Raw genomic sequence first — 19,449 nt, 5'->3', positions numbered from 1 at the left:
TAGGGCCACATCCGGTAGTGCTGGAGAACCATGAGATCTTGTTTACAGGTGACCCTTGACCCCTTTCCTCTCCCTCCTTCCTTCATCCTGTGTTCACAGCATCTGCTCTCTAGAGGTTGCAGGTCTGGCCCTGGCACTAACACAGCTTTCTAGTTTCTAGTTGCAGAGCTGGGAGGAATGAGTGATTGCACGATTCACTTTGTGCTATTCACACACACTGGTAATAGGATAAACTGTAGAGCTGCCAGGGCAGTGCTCAGTACATAAGGAATTTCGGAGCTGAATCCAAGAGTATGCTTGCATGGACAGTGATCCAAACCTCTGGTGCTCAAGCGACAGGCCAATGCCAAAGCCGCGGGTAGGTGCAAACAGGTTGTTAAACAAGGCTGCTCTAAGACATTGTGGTAGTTCACCAGCCTTCATATTTTCATTTTTCAGTTGAAAAAAATTGGGAGTGGCAGAGTGATAGTACAATAGATAAGGGCACTTGCCTTGCATATGACCAATTCAAGTTCAATCTCGCAACATTCCATATGGCCCCCTGAGCACTGCCAGGAGTAATTCCTGAGGGTGGAGCCAGGAGTAACCCCTGAGCATTGCCAGGTATGGCCAAGGTTTGGTTCAAGTTCAGCCATCTTGGGGCTGGAGAGATAGAACAGCAATAGGGCATTTACCTTGCACGTGGCAGACCCAGAACGGACCTGGGTTCAATTCCTGGTGTCCCATATGGTCCCCTGAGCCTGCCAGTAGCGATTTCTGAGTGCAGAGCCGGAAGTAACCCCTGGGCATCACTGGGTGTGGCCCGAAAACAAAAGAAAATAAAAAGTTCAGTTATCTTTATGAGTTCTCTAAACCATAATAAAAATAGAAGGTAGTCACTAGGGTAATAATATAGCAGATAGACACTTGCCTTGCATGGCCAACCAGAGTTCAATAGCAAACACCATATATGGTCCCCTGAGCATAGCCAAGAATGATTCCTACGTGTAGAGTGAGTAGTAAACCCTGTGCCCTGCGTATAACCCCCTAAAAAGAACCTAGGACCAGGATGATGTACAGGACTGAAGACCCTCCCTCATCCCAGCTCTGTTACACAATCTGATAAACATAGGCAAGTATGGGTCTGGAGGCCTCCAGTCCCACCAGAGGACCCTTGGGATTCCTAGCATCAGAGGGCCAGAATAGCATTACATTTGCACGCCCTACCACTGGCCTGGCTGGCACAGTATCATAGGATTGGGTCCCCGAGTCCCCTGAGTGTTATTTGAGAACACTCACCCCTCTCCCAACAACAACAATAAAATTATGTTATGCTTTGTTGGGACCTAAGAGGAAGTGTTGAAAAAACAGCAGAAAGATTAAAATTACTATTTTGGGGGGCTGGAGTAACAGTGCAGGGGTAGGGCATTTGCCTTGGTTGATCCAGGATGGACCGATGGTTTGATCCCCCAGTGTCTCATATGGTTCCCCAAGCCAGAAGCAATTTCTGAGCACAGAGCCAAGAGTAACCCCTGAATGTCACTGGGTATGGCCCCAAAACAAACAAACAAACAAACAAAAACACTATTTAGGGCTGGAGAGATAACACAGAGGGTAGGACGTTTGCCATGCATGTGGCCGAGCTGGGTTTTGTGTGTGTGTGTGTGTGTGTGTGTGTGTGTGTGTGTGTGTGTGTGTGTGTGTATTTTTTTGCCATGTATGCAACTGGCCTGGTTTGATCCCCAGCATCCCATATGGTTCCCCAAGCCTTCAAGGAGCAATTTCTGAGTGAAGAGCTAGGAGTAACCCCTGGGTGCCACTAGGTATGGCCCCAAAATGAGAGAGAGCAAGAGAGGGAGCTCACTTGCCCCAGCTGTTTTTGCTCTGTCCTGCTGCTCTGCAAGTATCCTATTTCCTCTTGCACTCTAGAAGCATAGTTGGAATAGAATAATCATTAGCCTGGGGCCTGTTCTTTATCTTTTTTCAGCAGAGGGAAACATCCTTGGTTCTGAATGCCTCAGACGTATGGTGTGTGTGTGTGTGTGTGTATGTGTGTGTGTGTGTGTGTGTGTGTGTGTGTGTGTGTGTGCGTACGTTACCCTTGCTAGCTGACAGGCACATACACACACACACACACACACACACACACACACACATAATTTTGGTTTTTGGTTTTTGGGTCACACCTGGCAGCACTCAGGGGCTACTCCTGGCTCTATGCTCAGAAATCGCCCCAGGCAGGCTCAGGGGACCTTATGGGACACTGGGATTCAAACCACCATCCTTCTGCATGCAAGACAAATGCCTTACCACTGTCCTATCTCTCGGGCCCCAGGCATAGATATTATAATCCCTATAATATCTCTAGGACCTTATATAGTATTAATTATGTTTTTTTCTTCTGATTACTTGGCAACGATTTCCTTGCAATTGATACTATTTATCATCCACATTTTATGTATTAGGAAAGTGATGCTCTGAGAAAAATTAATTAGCAAAAAAACTACTAAGCTGTTTTCCAAAAAGAACTATGCTAATTTTTTGGAGGGGGGACACATTTAACTATGCTCAGGGTTAACTCCTGACTCTGTGCTTACGAATCACACCTGAAATAGCTCTACTCCCTGTGCTATCTTTTTGGCCTTCATGCTAATGTGTTTTCCTATATCTTTCTCACATTGTAATTAGTACTATCTTTCTTTTTTTTTTTTTTTTTTTTTTTTTTTTTTTTTTTTTTTGGTTTTTGGGTCACACCTGGCAGTGCTCAGGGGTTATTCCTGGCTCCAGGCTCAGAAATTGCTCCTGGCAGGCACAGGGGACCATATGGGGCGCCGGGATTCGAACCGATGACCTCCTGCATGAAAGGCAAACGCCTTACCTCCATGCTATCTCTCCGGCCCCTAGTACTATCTTTCTATGATGTATAATCTTTTCTTATTTGTTTGGGCCACATCTGATGGTACTCGGGTTTCTCCTGACTCGGCACCCAGATCGCTCCTGGCAGGCTCAGGGGACCATATGGGATGTCAGGGATCACACCTGTGTCCATCCAGGGTTGGCAGTGTGCAAGGCAAACGCCTTACTGCTGTGCTATCACCCCGGCCCCACTGTGCTCTGGTTCCATCTTCCTATGATTTATAACCTTGGCAAAGAATGAGAAGAAAGAAAAATAAAGACAACACATCATTTCCCATAGTGACCAAAGATTCAGAATGTCCATTGTGTTATAAAGGAGTCAAGAAGATGATTCAAATGACATCAGGGTCCCCATTAATTTCATCGGAAAGGATGGAGAGGTGAATGCTTGATTGTAGTGTTTGTGTGTGACCTTCACTGGTATAAATAATCCTGAGACATGACAGCTACTGTTGGCTCTGTGTTAGGTATTGTTGGGGGACCATGTGGTACATGGGATTAAATAGGGGTAACCCACATTCAAAGAAAGTGTCTTAATCCCTGTATTATCTCCATCCTCCAAGTCCCAGCATATAAATCTTTAAATACAGAGTTGATAAGATACATGTGTAATTTATTCTCATGTGTTAGTAAGAACTGGTTCCAGTTACAATGTGTATATATATATATATATATATATGTATATATTTGGTTTTTGGGTCACACCCGGCAGTGCTCAGGGGTTACGCCTGGCTCCAGGCTCAGAAATCGCTCCTGGCAGACTTGGGGGACATATGGGATGCCAGGATTCGAACCAATGACCTTCTGCATGAAAGACAAATGCCTTTCCTCGATGCTATCTTTACGGCCCCCCAGTTACAATATTTATGGACCAGAAAAACCTCTAAGGAAATGGCTGGAGGAGCCAGAGAGATAGCATGGCGGTAAGGCATTTGTCTTACATGCAGAAGGTCATTGGTTCAAATTCCAGCATCCCATATGGTTCCCTGAGCCTGCCAGAAGTGATTTCTGAGCATGGAGCCAGGAGTAACCCCTGAGTGCTGCCAGGCGTGACCCAAAAATCAAAAAACAATACAAAAACAAAAACAAAAAAAAGAAGTGGCTGAAGAGATATAATACAGAGGATTGGGCATATGCATGGCTGACTTTGGTTGATCTCTGGCCTCCCATATGGTTCCCTGAGCATTGCCAGGAATAACTCCTAAGTATTGACACGGTGTGACCCCAAAAATAAAACACAACAATAGTAATAACAACAACAAAAAAAAAACTCCCTTACAGAAAGAAGTAAGAAAGTGTGAGTCCGATGGGATAGTAGGTAAGGTGCTTGCTTTGTACATGCTACCTTGGTTTGATCCCTGGCACCCCATACAGTCCCCCAGAACTGCCAAGAGTGATCCCAAAGTACGGAGCTAGGAGTAAGTCCTGAGCACTACTACCTGTGGTCCTCAATAAAACAAAACATTGGGCCTGGAGAGATAGCACAGCAGTGTTTGCCTTGCAAGCAGCCAATCCAGGACCGAAGGTGGTTGGTTCGAATCCCTGTGTCCCATATGGTCCCCCGTGCCTGCCAGGAGCTATTTCTCAGCAGACAGCGAGGAGTATCCACTGAGCACCGCCGGGTGTGGCCCAAAAACAAACCAAAAAAAAAAAAAACCCATCAAAAAGCCCCAAAAAGTGTCATCTTTTGCTGAAATATGAAAAACTGTTAACTGGGGGGCATGGAGGCTAGGCGTTTGCCTTCCATGCAGAAGGACAGTGGTTTGAACCCCAGCATCCCATATGGTCCCCTGAGCCTGCCGGGGGCGATTTCTGAGCGTAGAGCCAGGAGTAACCCCTGAGCAAAAGCCGGGTGTGACCCCCTCAAAAAAAAAAAAAAAAAAGAAAAAAGAAAAAGAAAAACTGTTAACCAAGCAGCTTCTTGCTGGTGGGAGGAACATTCCAGGCTGAAGAAAGTTTGATAAGTTCAAAACCCAAGGCCAGGCCTAGCTTGCCATAATTGAGGAGGAAGCGTTATTGCCCAAGTTTTGAGAGTTGAGGGTACCATCAATGTGGTTCTCAGAAACAGTAGGTACACCAGTGTAAAACAGATTAGAGGTGGAAGCAAGGAATTCCGTTGAGGGGGCAAACAGCCAGGACCAAGGATGTGGTTCAAGCATAAAGCACAAGCTTTGGGCCCGGAGAGATAGCAGAGCGGCGTTTGCCTTGCAAGCAGCCGATCCAGGACCAAAGGTGGTTGGTTCGAATCCCGGTGTCCCATATGGTCCCCCGTGCCTGCCAGGAGCTATTTCTGAGCAGACAGCCAGGAGTAACCCCTGAGCACTGCCAGGTGTGGCCCAAAAACCAAAAAAAATAAAAATAAAAATAAAGCACACGCTTTGCTGGGCAAATGCCTCAGCGCTGGCAAATAAAAACAATGAAAAGGAAAAACAGGATTTTTCTTTTCTTTTCTTTTCTTTTCTTCTTTTTAATCAGCACAATCCCTGAAAATTGAAGAGCTGGTTTGGCCAGTGAAGAGAAATAAAGAAAGCTTAAGGTTTCCAATGCAAGTGGAGACGTAGGGGGAGGAGAGAATGGATATGAGAAAGTGAAGCCGCTGTTGTGTTCTAGGAAGGGACAAAAATGAAGGAACAGGGGGCCTGGAGTGATGACATAAGCGGTAGGGCATCTGCCTTGCACGCGCTAACCTAGGATGAACCTGGGTTCGATTCCCCGGCGTCCCATATGATTCCCCAAGCCAGAAGCAATTTCTGAATGCATAGCCAGGAGTCACCCCTGAGTGTCACCGGTTGTGGCCCACCCCCCAAAAAAGAAAGCAAAAAGGAAATAAAGGGACAGGAACTGTCCTAGATAGAGCAGAGCATTGCAACGCAGTCGCTTAATCCAAGGCCGACTCTGCACTCCCACGAGCAAGATAAGCTTCCACAGCGCTTCCTCCCACGCCGGAGCTCCGGGGAAGACCAAGGCCACGCGTGCAAGGGCCGCCCCAAGCCTGGAGGCTCCTGGGGACGATCCAGGCCTCCTCCGGGAGAGCGGACGAGTCCCGGGATGTGTCGCGTCATCCCGCGCTCTGACGCCAGGGGGCGCGCACGACCCACTCGGCGGCATCCAACGGCCCGCGTGGGGCTCCAAGTTGGAAAAACCACGTCCCGGGGCCAGAGCGGTGGTGCAAGCAGGAGGGCGTCTGCCTTGCATGCAGCTAAACTAGGATGGACGTGGGTTCGATCCCCGCCGGTGTCCCATTGGGTCCCCCCCTCCACAAGCCAGGAGCGATTTCTGAACTCAGAGCTAGGATAACCCCTGAGTGTGGCCCCAAAACAAAGCAAAATAAAAACAATAACCAAAAAAATCTCCTGCCCCCCCCCCGGACTTGGCAGGGCTGGCTGAGTTCCATCTCCACCCACACCCTGCAAGTCAGGTCCTTCCCTGGGCTGTCTGTCCCAGCCTGGACAGCAAGCGGTCGGCCTGGAAGCCGGGGGGCGGGCCGGGGGTGGGGCGCAGGCCGGCCGCCGCCTCTTCCCGGAGCCCGCGGAGAGGCAGGAAAAGTCCTTCCTGGCCCGCCTCCCCTCCCCCGGCTCCCCCAGACTCCGCCATGGCCAAAGCCTACGACCACCTCTTCAAGCTGCTGCTCATCGGGGACTCGGGCGTGGGCAAGACGTGTCTGATCATCCGCTTTGCAGAGGACAACTTCAACAGTACTTACATCTCCACCATAGGTGAGCCCCCCACTTTGCCCTAAGAGTCCCGGAGCCACTGGCCCCACTTTTCAGCCCACCCTAGGAGAGTGACTTCCAAAGCCCAGCGTTGAATTCCTATCCCAGACCCATTCCAGAATCCATGGGTGTCTAGGTTGGTACTCAGGTCTCCAATATGATCCCTGCAGTCCCCAAAATAACCCCATGCAGATCCCCTCCTGGCTTATCTCCTCTGATCCCCCCTCATAGGTTTCCCCATCCTCTCTACGCCTTTCCCTTGTCCTGCCTCCCTCCAAGCCTCCCAGCATCTGTCTCTAGCTTTTCTTGCCCTTCTCTTCCCAAGAAGTTCAGCCACCCCTACACCCCCACTTCTAAACCTCTCCAGCTCCGCTTTCTGACTTCTCAACAGGGAATGAGGGACGGGAGCAGAGTGGCCTGGTCTGCTGGAGCTGCCCAAGGCGCTGGCCATCGCTGCAGGCAGCCTAAGGGGAGGTGGGAGTGAGGGGGACTTTTGGGGTCTCTGAGTCAGCCTGGTGAGTCAGTAAGCTGGGGAGGTGCCCAGACTTCCACTAGAAGCATTGTCTCCCCTCCTCCCCACTCATCCCTTTTCCTCTCCTCTGATCTAGGAAGTAGGACCAGGAGCGTCTCAGACATTCCTGGTTGCAAGGACAAAGGAAAATGCCCTTTTCCTGAACGCAGGGTCGGGAGGGATCTCAGTTTTGCCTCATACATACGTGCCTGGTGCCCAGCCTGATAGCTCTACTCTCAGAGGCTTCTGTCAGTCCAATCCTGCAGTAGTCCTCAAACTTTTTAAACAGGGGGCCAGTTCACTGTCCCTCAGACCGCTGGAGGGCCTGGTTATAGTAAAAACAAAAATTGTGAACAAATTCCTATGCATACTGCATATGTCTTATTTTGAAGTAAAGAAACAAAACGGGAACTAATACAATATCTGGCCCGGTAGTTTGAGGACCACTGTATCTACAGGGCCAGAGAGTGGGTGGAGGGAGTGCAAAGAAAAAGGGTACCTGACAGCAGGAGGCAAAATTGGCATCACTCTGCCTTCCTGCCCCTCCAAGGAGAGGGGTCTAAGTGGAAACAGAGACAAGTAATCGGAGGAAAAGTAAAGTGCTTTTACACCTGGCCAACACCGCCCAGTGCCTACCCAAGGCCAACCCCAATGCCTCCCCTGAAGAGTTTCTGTCACTGCTGCTGAGCCGGTTTGTGCTTCTTCTCTGCACACTTTCACACACATACTTGCTTCAACCTCAACAAACACACTTCTCCCCCTAGGAATTGATTTCAAGATCCGCACTGTGGATATAGAGGGAAAGAAGATCAAACTGCAAGTCTGGTGAGTGAATTCGGCCCTAACCAAATTGCCTTGTGTACCTCTGCTAGTTCCTTTTTTATGGAGGGAGGACACACCTGGCAGTGCTCAGGGCTTACTCCTGACTCTGCACTCAGGAATCACTTCTGGGGAGAGGGCTCTGGGGATCATATGGGATGCTAGGGATCGAACATCAATCAGCTGTGTGGAAGGCAAGCGCTCTACCTGCTGTACTAACACTCCAGCTCTGTTAATGCCTATCATTGTGTTTTGCTTCATTTTAGCTTTTGCCTTATCCTTCCCTCACTCCCTTCCTTTTTTCTCCTTCCTTCCTTCCTTCCTTCCTTCCTTCCTTCCTTCCTTCCTTCCTTCCTTCCTTCCTTCCTTCCTTCCTTCCTTCCTTCTTCCTTCCTTCCTCCCTCCCTTCCTCCCTTCCTTCTCTCCTTTCTCTCCTTTCTCCTTCCTTCCTTCCCATTTCCCATTTTCCCCCCCTTTCTCTTTCCTTCCTCCTTCTTTCCCTCCAACCGGGGTCCCATACCTGGCAATGCTCAAAGGCTAATCCTGGCTCTGTGCTGGACCTTTCTCATTGATTCTCCAGAAAACCCGTGCTTCAGTCTAGGGCTCAAGCATGCCAGTTTATGTTCTAGGCCAGTGGTCGGCAACCTTTTTTTTTTTTCAAATTTTTTGGCCAAATCTCGCCAAAACCACGATTGAAATTTATTTTGAGAGCCACACAGGGCACGCACTGACAGAGGCTAGGAGCAGAGTCCTGACTCCTGGAGCGGCCGCCTGGCACACAGAAGAGCCAAATTAAAAGTGTGAAGAGCCAGGCCTGTAGAGATAGTAGTTCAGGGTGGAACCCGCTTCCGCCAGCACCCAACCCCCAGTAGAATCTCTCCTGCCCTTCCTCTCTGCTTATTGGTAACTCTGTTGCTTCTTTTGGTTCCAGAGTGTCCCCTAAATTTGACAAGTGTTTACAGTCTCTTAACAATTGAATAGCAAAGAATTAAGACTTATTTGGGGAGGGCAGGTGGGAGTATGTTTAAATCACACCCAGTCATGCTCAGGAATCCTCCTGACTTGGTGCTTATGGATCAGTCCTAGTAGTGATCTGTGTCCTTGTGAGTGCTAGGAATTTTTTTTTGAGGGGGTCACACCCAGCAGTGCTCAGGGGTTACTCCTGGCTTTAGGCTCAGAAATCGCTCCTGGCAGGCTCTGGAGACCATATGGGATGCCGGGATTCGAACCACCATCATTCTGTATCAAGGCAAACGCCTTACCTCCATGTTATCTCTTCGGCCCTGGTGCTAGGAATTTAACGTGGACTTTTTGCATGTAAAGCCTGTATTTTAGCCCTTGAACTATCTCTGATCCTGCAGAGTTAAAGATTTGTGCTTAGGGCCTGGAGAGATAGCACAGCGGTGTTTGCCTTGCAAGCAGCCGATCCAGGACCAAAGGTGGTTGGTTCGAATCCCGGTGTCCCATATGGTCCCCCATGCCTGCCAGGAGCTATTTCTGAGCAGACAGCCAGGAGTAACCCCTGAGCACCGCCGGGTGTGGCCCCAAAACAAAAAACAAAAAACAAAAAGATTTGTGCTTAAGGAGCCAGAGTGATAGCACAGTGGTATGGTGTTTGCCTTGCACAAGGCTGACCCAGGATGAACCTCGGTTCGATCCTCTTCGTCCCATATGGTCCACCGAGCCAGGAGCAATTTCTGAGTGCATAGCCAGGAGAATCCCTGAGCGTCATCAGGTGTGGCCCCCAAAACAAAAAGCAAACAAAAAAAATCTAGGGGCCAGAGAGATAGCACAGCAGTAGGGCATTTGCCTTGCATGCGACTGACCCAGAATGGATCTAGGTTCAATTCAAAAAGAACACCAAGAATTAACTAAATCTGGGGGCGGGAGTATGTAGTACAGAGGTAGAGTGGTAGAGTGTTGCCATACATACAGCTGACCTAAGATCTATCTACCTGGGTTCGATCCCCCAGCATCCCATATGGTCCCCTGAGCCTGTCAGGAATTCTTTTTTTTTTCTTTTTTTGGTTTTTGGGCCACACCCGGCATTGCTCAGGGCAGGCACGGAGGACCATATGGGACACCGGGATTCGAACCAACCACCTTTGGTTCTGGTTCGGCTGCTTGCAAGGCAAACGCAGCTGTGCTATCTCTCCGGGCCCAGGAATTATTTCTGAGAGCAGAGCCAGGAGTAACCCCTGAGCACTCCCAGGTGTGCCCCCACCCCCCAAAAAAAGAACAAAATCTTGGAGCCAAAGAGATAGTACAGCGTGTAAGGTATTTGCCTTGCAAGTGGCTGACCCAGGTTCAATCTCCATCATCCCATATGGTCCCCCCAAACAGGAGTGATTCCTGAGAGCAGAGCCAAGAGTAATCCCTGAGCAATCCCTGGCTTGTGGTCCACAAACCAAGGCAAAAAAAAAAAAAAATGGATTAAGGGGCTGGAAAAATAGCACAGCAGTAGGGTGTTTGCCTTGGCCAACCCAGAAGATGATGGTTCTTTTTTTTTTTTGGGGGGGGGGGCCCACAACCCGGTGGTGCTCAGGTGTTACTCCTGGCTGTCTGTTCAGAAATAGCTCCTGGCAGGCTCGAACCAACCACCTTTGGTCCTGGATTGGCTGTTTGCAAGGCAAACGCCACTGTGCTATCTCTCTGGGCCCGGAGATGATGGTTCTACTCCTGGCATCCCATATTGGTCCCCCAAGCCTGTCACCACTGGATGTGACCGAAAACAAATAAAAAAAGAATTAAGTCTAGGGACCCGAAAGATAGCACTGTGGAGTGGGGCAGAGTGATATCACAGCAGTATGGCATTTGCCTTGCACATAGTCAACTCAGTTCGATCCCCAGCATCCCATATGGTCCCCGAGCCTTCCAGGAGTAATTTTATGTTTTTGTTTTTTGGGGTCACACTCAGCGGCACTCAGGGGTTACTCCTGTCTCTGTGCTCAGAAGTCACTCCTGGCAGTTACAGGGATCACATGGGATGCGGAGAATTGAACCACTGTTAGTCCTGGATTAGCTGCATGCAAGGCAAATGCCCTACGGGTGTGCTATTTCTCTGGCCCAAGAAGTAATTTCTTTTTTGGGGGAAGGGGGTCTCACCCGGCAGCGCTCAGGGGTTCCTCCTGGCTCTATGCTCAGAAATCACTCCTGGCAGACTAAGGGAACCATATGGAATGCCGGGATTCGAACCACCGTCCTTCTGCATGCAGGGCAAACGCCCTACCTCCAGCTAACTCTTCGGCCCCCCCAAGGAATAATTTCTAAGTGAAGAGCCGGGGTGACCCTTGAGTATCTCTGGGCGTGGCCTCAAAAAAAAAAAACAAAAAACGAAAAAGATAGCATGGTGAATAGGGTTCCTGCCTTGCATGGTTATGCTACAGGTCCAAAAAGAATGAAGTCTAATGGGCTAGAGAGATACTACAGCAAGCAAGGCTCTGTTTGCACATGGCCAACCTGGGTTTGCTCCCCAGCACCCCACATGGCCCTCTAATTACCTTCAGAAGGAGTGATTCCCGGGCATGGAGCCGTGAATGGGCCCTGAGCACCACCAGGTGTAAAAATCAAGTCTCCAAGTCTATCTCTGAATTATTGAAATTCTGCAGGGCCAAGTGTAGAGGTTCGGTTTGATCATTCTGGAAAGCTGGAGCCCTAAAGGAGTGGCAGTGTGAGGAGGCTTCTCAGAGACATTTATATTGCCTGGAGAAAATGTAGACTGTGGCTAGAATTCTTGCTGTTAAGTACCTGCCATGAAGCCTTCATAGCCTCTCCAAATTTATTTTCTTGTTTCTAAAATAGAAACATTAGTGGGGCTGGAGATACAGGACCCCACGTTCAGGACTTGTCTTGCATTCAGCTGGTCTGGATTCAATCCCAGGACCCTCTGTGGTCCCCTGAGCCACACCAGGAGTGATCTCTGAACAGAATGTCAGGAGTAAGCCCAGAGCACAGCGTGGTGTAGCCCCCAAACCAAAACCAATTAAACAAACAAACACAAAATAGGAATATCAAAATAAGGGCCAGAGTGATAGCACAGGTATGGCACTTGCCTTGCACATAGCTGACCCAGATTTGATCCCCGTCATCCCAAGCCCACCAGGAGTAATTTGTGAGTACAGAATTAGGAGTAACCTATGAGCATTGCCCAGTGTAGCCATAAAACAAACAAGCAACAACAACAACAAAGAATTTTTTTTGGTTTTTGGGCCACCCGCTGTGACGCTCAGAGGTTATTCCTGGCTCTGCGCTCACAAATTGCTCCTGGCCAGGGGAACCATTTAGGACACCAGGGGATTGAACCACAGTCCATTCTAGGTTAGCGCGTGCAAGGCAGATGCCCTACCGCCTGCACCACTACTCCAGCCTCAACAAAAAGGAATATTGAAACTCATAAAATAGATCAGGTAAGGCCCGGGAAGGTGGCGCTAGAGGTAAGGTGTCTGCCTTACAAGCGCTAGCCAAGGAACGGACCGCGGTTCAATCCCCCGGCGTCCCATATGGTCCCCCCAAGCCAGGGGCGATTTCTGAGCGCATAGCCAGGAGTAACCCCTGAGCGTCAAACGGGTGTGGCCCAAAAAAAAAAATAGATCAGGTAAAATGATGGCTGTAAGATGTTGTAAGCTGAAGAAAAGATAGTGAGTGAGGTTCTTACTGTGCAAACAACTGACCCAGTTTTGATTCCCAGCCCCAGATAATCCCCCAAGGACTGCCAGGAGTGATCCTCTAAGTGTAAAGACACGAGTAAACCTTGGGCACTGCCAGGTGTGATCCAAAACCAGCCCCACAAAATATATATTTGCCGGGCTGGTGAGGTGCTAGAGGTAAGGTGTCTGCCTTGCAAGCACTAGCCAAGGAATGATGACTTATAAATGTTATAATGTTATATGTATATATGTATATATGTTATATGTATTATATTATGTATTATGTTATAATGACATATGTTATATATACTTGTGCTATATTTAAACAAAAAACAGATGGGCCAAAAAAAATAATTGGGGCCGGGAAGGTGGCGCTAGAGGTAAGGTGTCTGCCTTGCAAGCGCTAGCCACGGAAGGACCGAGGTTCGATCCCCCGGCGTCCCATATGGTCCCCCCAAGCCAAAAGCGATTTCTTTTTTTTTTTTTTTTGGTTTTTGGGCCACACCCTGTGACGCTCAGGGGTTACTCCTGGCTATGCGCTCAGAAGTTGCTCCTGGCTTCTTGGGGGACTATATGGGACGCCGGGGGATCGAACCGCGGTCCGTCCTAGGCTAGCGCAGGCAAGGCAGGCACCTTACCTCCAGCGCCACCGCCCGGCCCCCAAAAGCGATTTCTGAGCACATAGCCAGGAGTAACTCCTGAGTGTCAAACGGGTGTGGCCCAAAAAAAAAACAAAAAACAGATGTATGGCCCCCAAAAACAAACAAACAAAAGATATATGCACAATTCTTGGTGCAGAATAACCATGTAGTTAATAAAAGAGAGCTATTTCTTCCTACATTATCTCTCAATTTTTTTTTTATTTTTGGGCCACACCCAGCGGTGCTCAGGGGTTACTCCTGGCTGTCTGCTCAGAAATAGCTCCTGGCAGGCACGGGGGACCATATGGGACACCGGGATTCAAACCAACCACCTTTGGTCCTGGATCAGCTGCTTGCAAGGCAAACGCCGCTGTGCTATCTCTCCGGGCCCTCAATTTTTTTTTGTGTGTGGTTTTTGGGTCACACCCGGCAGTGCTCAGGGGTTATTCCTGGCTCCAGGCTCAGAAATTGCTCCTGGCAGGCACGGGAGGCCATATGGGACACCGGGATTCAAACCTATGACCTCTGCATGAAAGGCAAACGCCTTACCTTTATGCTATTTCTCCGGCCCCATCTCTCAATATTTTTAAATATTTTTTTGGTAGGGGCCACATCCAGTAATGTTCGGGGTTACACCTGTCTCTGCACTCAGGGATCACTCTTGGCGATCTCTGGGGACCATATGGGTGACAGAGCTCAAACCCTGGTTGGTTTTGTGCAAGGCAAACACCCTCCCTGCTGTACTATTGCTTCAACTCCCTGACGCAGTACTTTTTTTTTTCTTTTTGGTTTTTGGGCTACACCCGGCAGTGCTCAGGGGTTACTCCTGGCCGTCTGCTCAGAAATAGCTCCTGGCAGGCACGGGGGACCACATGGGACACCGGGATTCGAACCAACCACCTTTGGTCCTGGATCGGCTGCTTGCAAGGCAAATGCCGCTGTGCTATCTCTCCGGGCCCCTGACTCAGTACTAACCCCAAGGTCTTTCATCCTTTCCCCCTTTACCACTGTTGATTACATTTCTCTTAGCTCCACCCTTGCAGAGGCTGACTTCCTCCTATTTACGTGTCTGTGTGCAGGGAGAAGGGATTATTTTTGGAAAGCTCTTTCTTCAATTCACGGAGCTGTACTCAGAGCATACTCCTGACTCTGTGCTCAGGGATCATTTCTGGCTGGACTTGGGGGACCGTTTGACATGCCAGTGATCAAACCTGGCCCTGCCTTATGCAAGGCAGGCACACACTCTACCTGTTATACTATGGCTCCAGCTCCCACCCCCTAAAATGTCTATCAGGGCCAGAGCAATATCACAGCAGGTAGGTCATTGCCTTGTATGCAGCTGACCCAGGTTCAGTCTCCAACATCGCATGAGGTCCTCCAAGCCTGCAGAATTAGGAGTATCCCCTGAGCACCACCAGATGTAGCCCCAATATAAAAATGGAAAACAAGGGGCCAGAGAGATAGCACAGTGGTAGGGCGTTTGCCATGCATGCAGCCGACCTAGGATGGATGGCAGTTTGAATCCTGGCATCCCATATGGTCCCCTGTGCCTGCCGGGAGCAATCCCCTACACACAGAGCGATTTCTGAGTGCAGAGCCAGGAGTAAACCCTGAATGCCAATGGGTTTGACCTATAAACCAAAAAAAAAGGGAAAACAAAACGAAACAAAATGTTCTGTCTCTTCAGGGACACAGCTGGCCAAGAACGATTCAAGACAATAACTACTGCCTATTATCGAGGAGCCATGGTACGGAGTATGGGTTTGGACTCGGGCTAAGGAGATAAGGCAGTAGAACGTTGGTTTATGGGTACCAGGACTCGGGAAATGAGGGTTCGACTGGAGGGTTGCAGAGAGCCCCTCAGCTTAGTGATTGCCAGAAGGTAGACCTTGTAGAGTTCCTTAGAAGGTAGAGGGGAGGGGCCGGAGAGATAGCATGGAGGTAAGGCGTTTGCCTTTCATGCAGAAGGTCAAGGTCATTGGTTCGAATCCTGGCATCCCATATGGTCCCCCGTGCCTGCCAGGAGCAATTTCTGAGCCTGGAGCCAGGAATAACCCCTGAGCACTGCCGAGTGTGACCCAAAAACCACAAAAAAAAAAAAAAAAAAAAGGTAGAGGGGAGCCAGACAAAAAGAAACATGATTCAGGGCTAGAGAGATAGCATGGAGGTAGGGCGTTTGCTTTCATGCAGAAGGATAGTGGTTCGAATCCCGACATCCCATATGGTCCCCCGAGCCTGTCAGGAGCAATTCCCTGAGTGCTGCTGAGTGTGACCCAAAACCACACACACACACACACACACACACACACACACACACACACAAAGGAAACATGATTCAGGGATCGGAGCAGTGGTGCAAGCGGTAGGGCATCTGCCTTGCATGCCCTAACCTAGGACAGACTGCAGTTTGATCTGCCAGAGTCCCATATGGTCCCCCAAGCCAGGAGTGATTTCTGAGCGCATAGTCAGGAGTAACACCTGAGCATCATTGGATGTGGGTCCCCCCCCAAAAAAAAAAAAAAAGAAATATGATTCAAGACTGTGTCCCTAAATCCCACCATCCTCCAGGGCATCATCCTCGTATATGACATCACAGACGAGAAATCCTTTGAGAATATTCAGAACTGGATGAAGAGCATCAAAGAGGTGAAGACACACACACCCTGAAAAGAGGGGGGGTGGGGCAGGGCCTGGAGGATGAGCAGGACCAAGGGTCACTTCTCTTATTTTTCTGCCTCTAGAATGCATCAGCTGGAGTGGAGCGTCTCTTGTTGGGGAACAAGTGTGACATGGAAGGCAAGAGGAAGGTGCAGAAGGAGAAGGCTGATAAGGTGCGGGCAGACTGAGTAGCACCCTAGAGCTGGGCTACAGGGTTTGAGAGGGTTAGGACATAGAAAGTCCTTGAGTCAGGACGGAGTGAGAGCACAGCAGTGAGGGATTGCCCTACATGCAGCCAACCCGGAAGAAACCCAGGTTCGATCCCCGGCATCCCATATGGTCCCCCGAACCTGCCAGAAGCGATTTCTGAGCACAGAGCCAGGAATAACCCCTGAGCACCTCCAGATGTGGCCCAAAACCCAAAACAAAGCCCTTGAGCCAACTTTGCTTCCTCCACCCTCCCCTACAGTTGGCTCAGGAGTACGGAATTCGTTTTTTCGAGACAAGTGCCAAGTCCAGTATGAACGTGGATGAGGTGAGCAGTCCCTGCCCCACCACAATGGTGCCTGAAAGAGAGAGGGGCCTTCTCTGCATTCCTTCTAATCTGTATTCTAACCTGTATTTCTTCCCCTTTCCCTTACCAGGCCTTTAGATCTCTGGCCCGGGACATCCTGCTTAAATCTGTCAGCCGGCGGTCGGTGAGTGCCTTTTACGGTTCCCAGTCTGTGTGAGTGGACTGAGGGGCAGAATGCTGAGGTGTCTTGGGGCCGGAGAGATAGCATGGAGGTAAGGCGTTTGCCTTTCATGCAGAAGGTCATTGGTTCAAATCCTGGCATCCCATGTGGTCCCCCGAGCCTGCCTGAGCATGGAGCCAGGAGTAACCCCTGAGCACTGCCTGTGTGACCCAAAAACCAAAAACAAACAAAAAAAAAGAATGCTGGGGTATCTTCTGAGGATGAGTCCCCTCAGTTTATAGCCTCACACACCCATACCTCTTTCTCACCTCTGTTCTTCTTCCTCCAGGGAAATAACAAATCTTCCAACACTGAGCTGAAAACTTGTGACAGGAAGAACAGCAGCAAGTGTTCCATGGTTTGATGGCCTCTGTGCGCCTCCTGACCCCAAATCTGGAGACTTGACCTGAGGGAGGCTGGAGAACCAAGGACTGGGACAGGGGACAAGGAGTGTTGGGTGTGGTGGTGTGTAGATGGAGAAAAGGTGGGGAAATGCAGAGAAAGGAAAGATAAAAAGAAGGGAAGGAAGGAGGGGAGAGAGGAAATCAGGAGGAAAGGAAAGAGAATGTGAAAAGGGAGGTGAGAAGGTGGTTGGGAAAGAGAAGAGAGAAAGGGCAGATGGTCCCTGGCCTCATGCCTGCCCTGGGTTTCCAGGACAAATGTAAATGTAAATAAATCATTGATTTATTCTGTTACTGGGTCAGATTTTTGGGTCTCAGGGTTTGGGTCCATATTGTCATTGTCATGGTCTTTCTCAGTTGCTATCATATGCACTAGGGTCCTACTTCTAGGTGATTTTCCCTTATCTTTGGGATTCTTTGTCAACACCCCCTTTCTTGTCTTTTTTTGCTTTTTTGGGCCACACCTGGTGATGCTCAGGGGTTACTCCTGGCTAGGCGCTCAGAAATCGCTCCCAGCTTGGGGGACTATATGGGCCACCGGGGGATCGAACTACAATCTGTCCTAGGTTAGCATGTGCAAGGCAAATGCCCTACCACTTGTGCCACCGCTCCATCCCCATAACAGCCCCTTTCTTGCCTCGCAAAGTGGTTAGTGCGCCTAAATCTGGCTGGATTCCTGCAACTGTCTAATACTACGACTGTCATGCCTATCACGTGAATTGAAGAATGTCTCTCCCACAGTGAGAACGTGGGAGTCTGGGCTTCCTCTTTCCTCTGTAGGCCTTGGAGGACCCTCCCAGACAAATGAGCTACTATACAAGGACAGGCCTGGCCCCAGAGAGCTAACAGCTTGGCCCTTCCCTGATCTCTGCAGGCTGCAGGCTGCTTACAGCCTTCCAGCAATCCTTTAACAGTGCTGATGTACCTACTTTTTTTTATTTTTTTATTTTTGGGCCACACCCAGTGATGCTCAGGGGTTACTCCTGGCTATGCACTCAGAAATCTCTCCTGGCTTGGGGTACCAGATGGGACGCCGGGGGATCTACCCACCGTCTGTCCTAGGTCAGACTGTGCAAGGCAAACGCCCTACCGCTTGTGCCACCACTCCAGCCCCTGATTAACCTACTTTTTGGGGACCATACTTGGTCAGCTGTGTACAAGGCAAGTGCCTTACCTATTGTATTCTCTCTCCCACCTCAGTTACAATTTTATAAGATGAGAAAAATTATAGGTAAGGATATAGAAAAAATTCATCTGCTCATCCATATTTGAGCATTTACCCTGTACCAGCCACATGATTCCTTAATTTAATCTTCGCATGGAGGGGCTGGAGAGATGGTGCAGTGGGTAAGGCACTTGCTTGCATGTAGCCAATCATATTTGATCCCTGGAATCCCATACTGTCACCCTTGTTTCACCAGGAGAGATTCCTGAGCAGAGCAAGGAGAAAGCCTGGAGCACTGCAGAATATGGCAACAAAATAAAGCAACAGCAAATATATATATGTATATGTATATGTATATATATAATAAAATTCTCAGACGGTAGTTATAACAAGAAGACAAACATATCTGGACAAAAACAGCTCCTTTCTACCAAATAATAAGAAAAGGAGGACCAGGGCAGTGGCGCAAGCGGTAAGGCATCTGACTTGCGCACGCTAGCCTAGGATGGATCGCAGTTCCATCTCCCTAAGTCCCATATGGTCCCCCAAGCCAGGAGCGATTTTTGAGTGCATAGCCAGGAGTAACCCCTGAGCATCACCAGGTATGGCCCAAAAACCGAAAAGAAAAAAAAAAGAAGAAGAAGAAGAAGAAGAAGAAGAAGAAGAAGGAGGAGGAGGAGGAGGAGGAGGAGGAGGAAGAAAGAAGAAGAAGAAGAAGAAGAAGAAGAAGAAGAAGAAGAAGAAGAAGAAGAAGGAAGAAGAAGAGGAAGAGGTAGAGGAAGAGGAAGAAGAAGAGGAAGAAGAAGAAGAAGAAGAAGGAAGAAGAAGGGGCCGGGCGGTGGCGCTAAAGGTAAGGTGCCTGCCTTACCTGCGCTAGCCTAGGACGGACCTCGGTTCGATCCCCCGGCGTCCCATATGGTCCCCCAAGAAGCCAGGAGCAACTTCTGAGCGCATAGCCAGGAGTAACCCCTGAGCGTCACAGGGTGTGGCCCAAAAACCAAAAAAAAAAAAAAAAAAAAAAAAAAAAAAAAAAAAAAAAAGGAAAAGAAGAAGAAAGAAGAAGAAGAAGAAGAAGAAGAAGAAGAAGAAGAAGAAGAAGAAGAAGAAGAAGAAGAAGAAGAAGAAGAAGAAGAAGAAGAAGAAGAAGAAGAAGAAGAAGAAGAAGAAGAAGAAGAAAGAAGAGAAGAAGAAGAAGAAGAAGAAGAAGAAGACCGAGGACCAGAGCAATAGCATGGCAGGTAGGACATTTGCCCACCATGTGGCCGA

At 49.1% G+C, this 19,449-nt stretch overlaps 1 protein-coding gene across 1 annotated transcript; it reads left to right on the top strand.

The window, feature by feature from the left end:
- Nucleotides 1-6,430: 6,430 nt before the first annotated feature.
- Nucleotides 6,431-17,308, top strand: RAB13 (RAB13, member RAS oncogene family). Its single transcript, XM_049782387.1, has 8 exons — nucleotides 6,431-6,611; nucleotides 7,884-7,944; nucleotides 14,913-14,973; nucleotides 15,794-15,871; nucleotides 15,967-16,056; nucleotides 16,353-16,418; nucleotides 16,528-16,581; nucleotides 16,907-17,308. The coding sequence occupies exons 1-8, from the start codon at nucleotides 6,488-6,490 to the stop codon at nucleotides 16,979-16,981; spliced, it is 609 nt and encodes a 202-aa protein (XP_049638344.1). The 5' UTR covers nucleotides 6,431-6,487; the 3' UTR covers nucleotides 16,982-17,308.
- The last annotated feature ends 2,141 nt before the right edge of the window (nucleotides 17,309-19,449 follow it).

Source organism: Suncus etruscus, chromosome 10, assembly GCF_024139225.1.
Source record: "Suncus etruscus isolate mSunEtr1 chromosome 10, mSunEtr1.pri.cur, whole genome shotgun sequence".
In the NCBI taxonomy this organism is placed as follows: domain Eukaryota; kingdom Metazoa; phylum Chordata; class Mammalia; order Eulipotyphla; family Soricidae; genus Suncus; species Suncus etruscus.
This window is presented reverse-complemented; position numbering and strand designations above follow the sequence as displayed.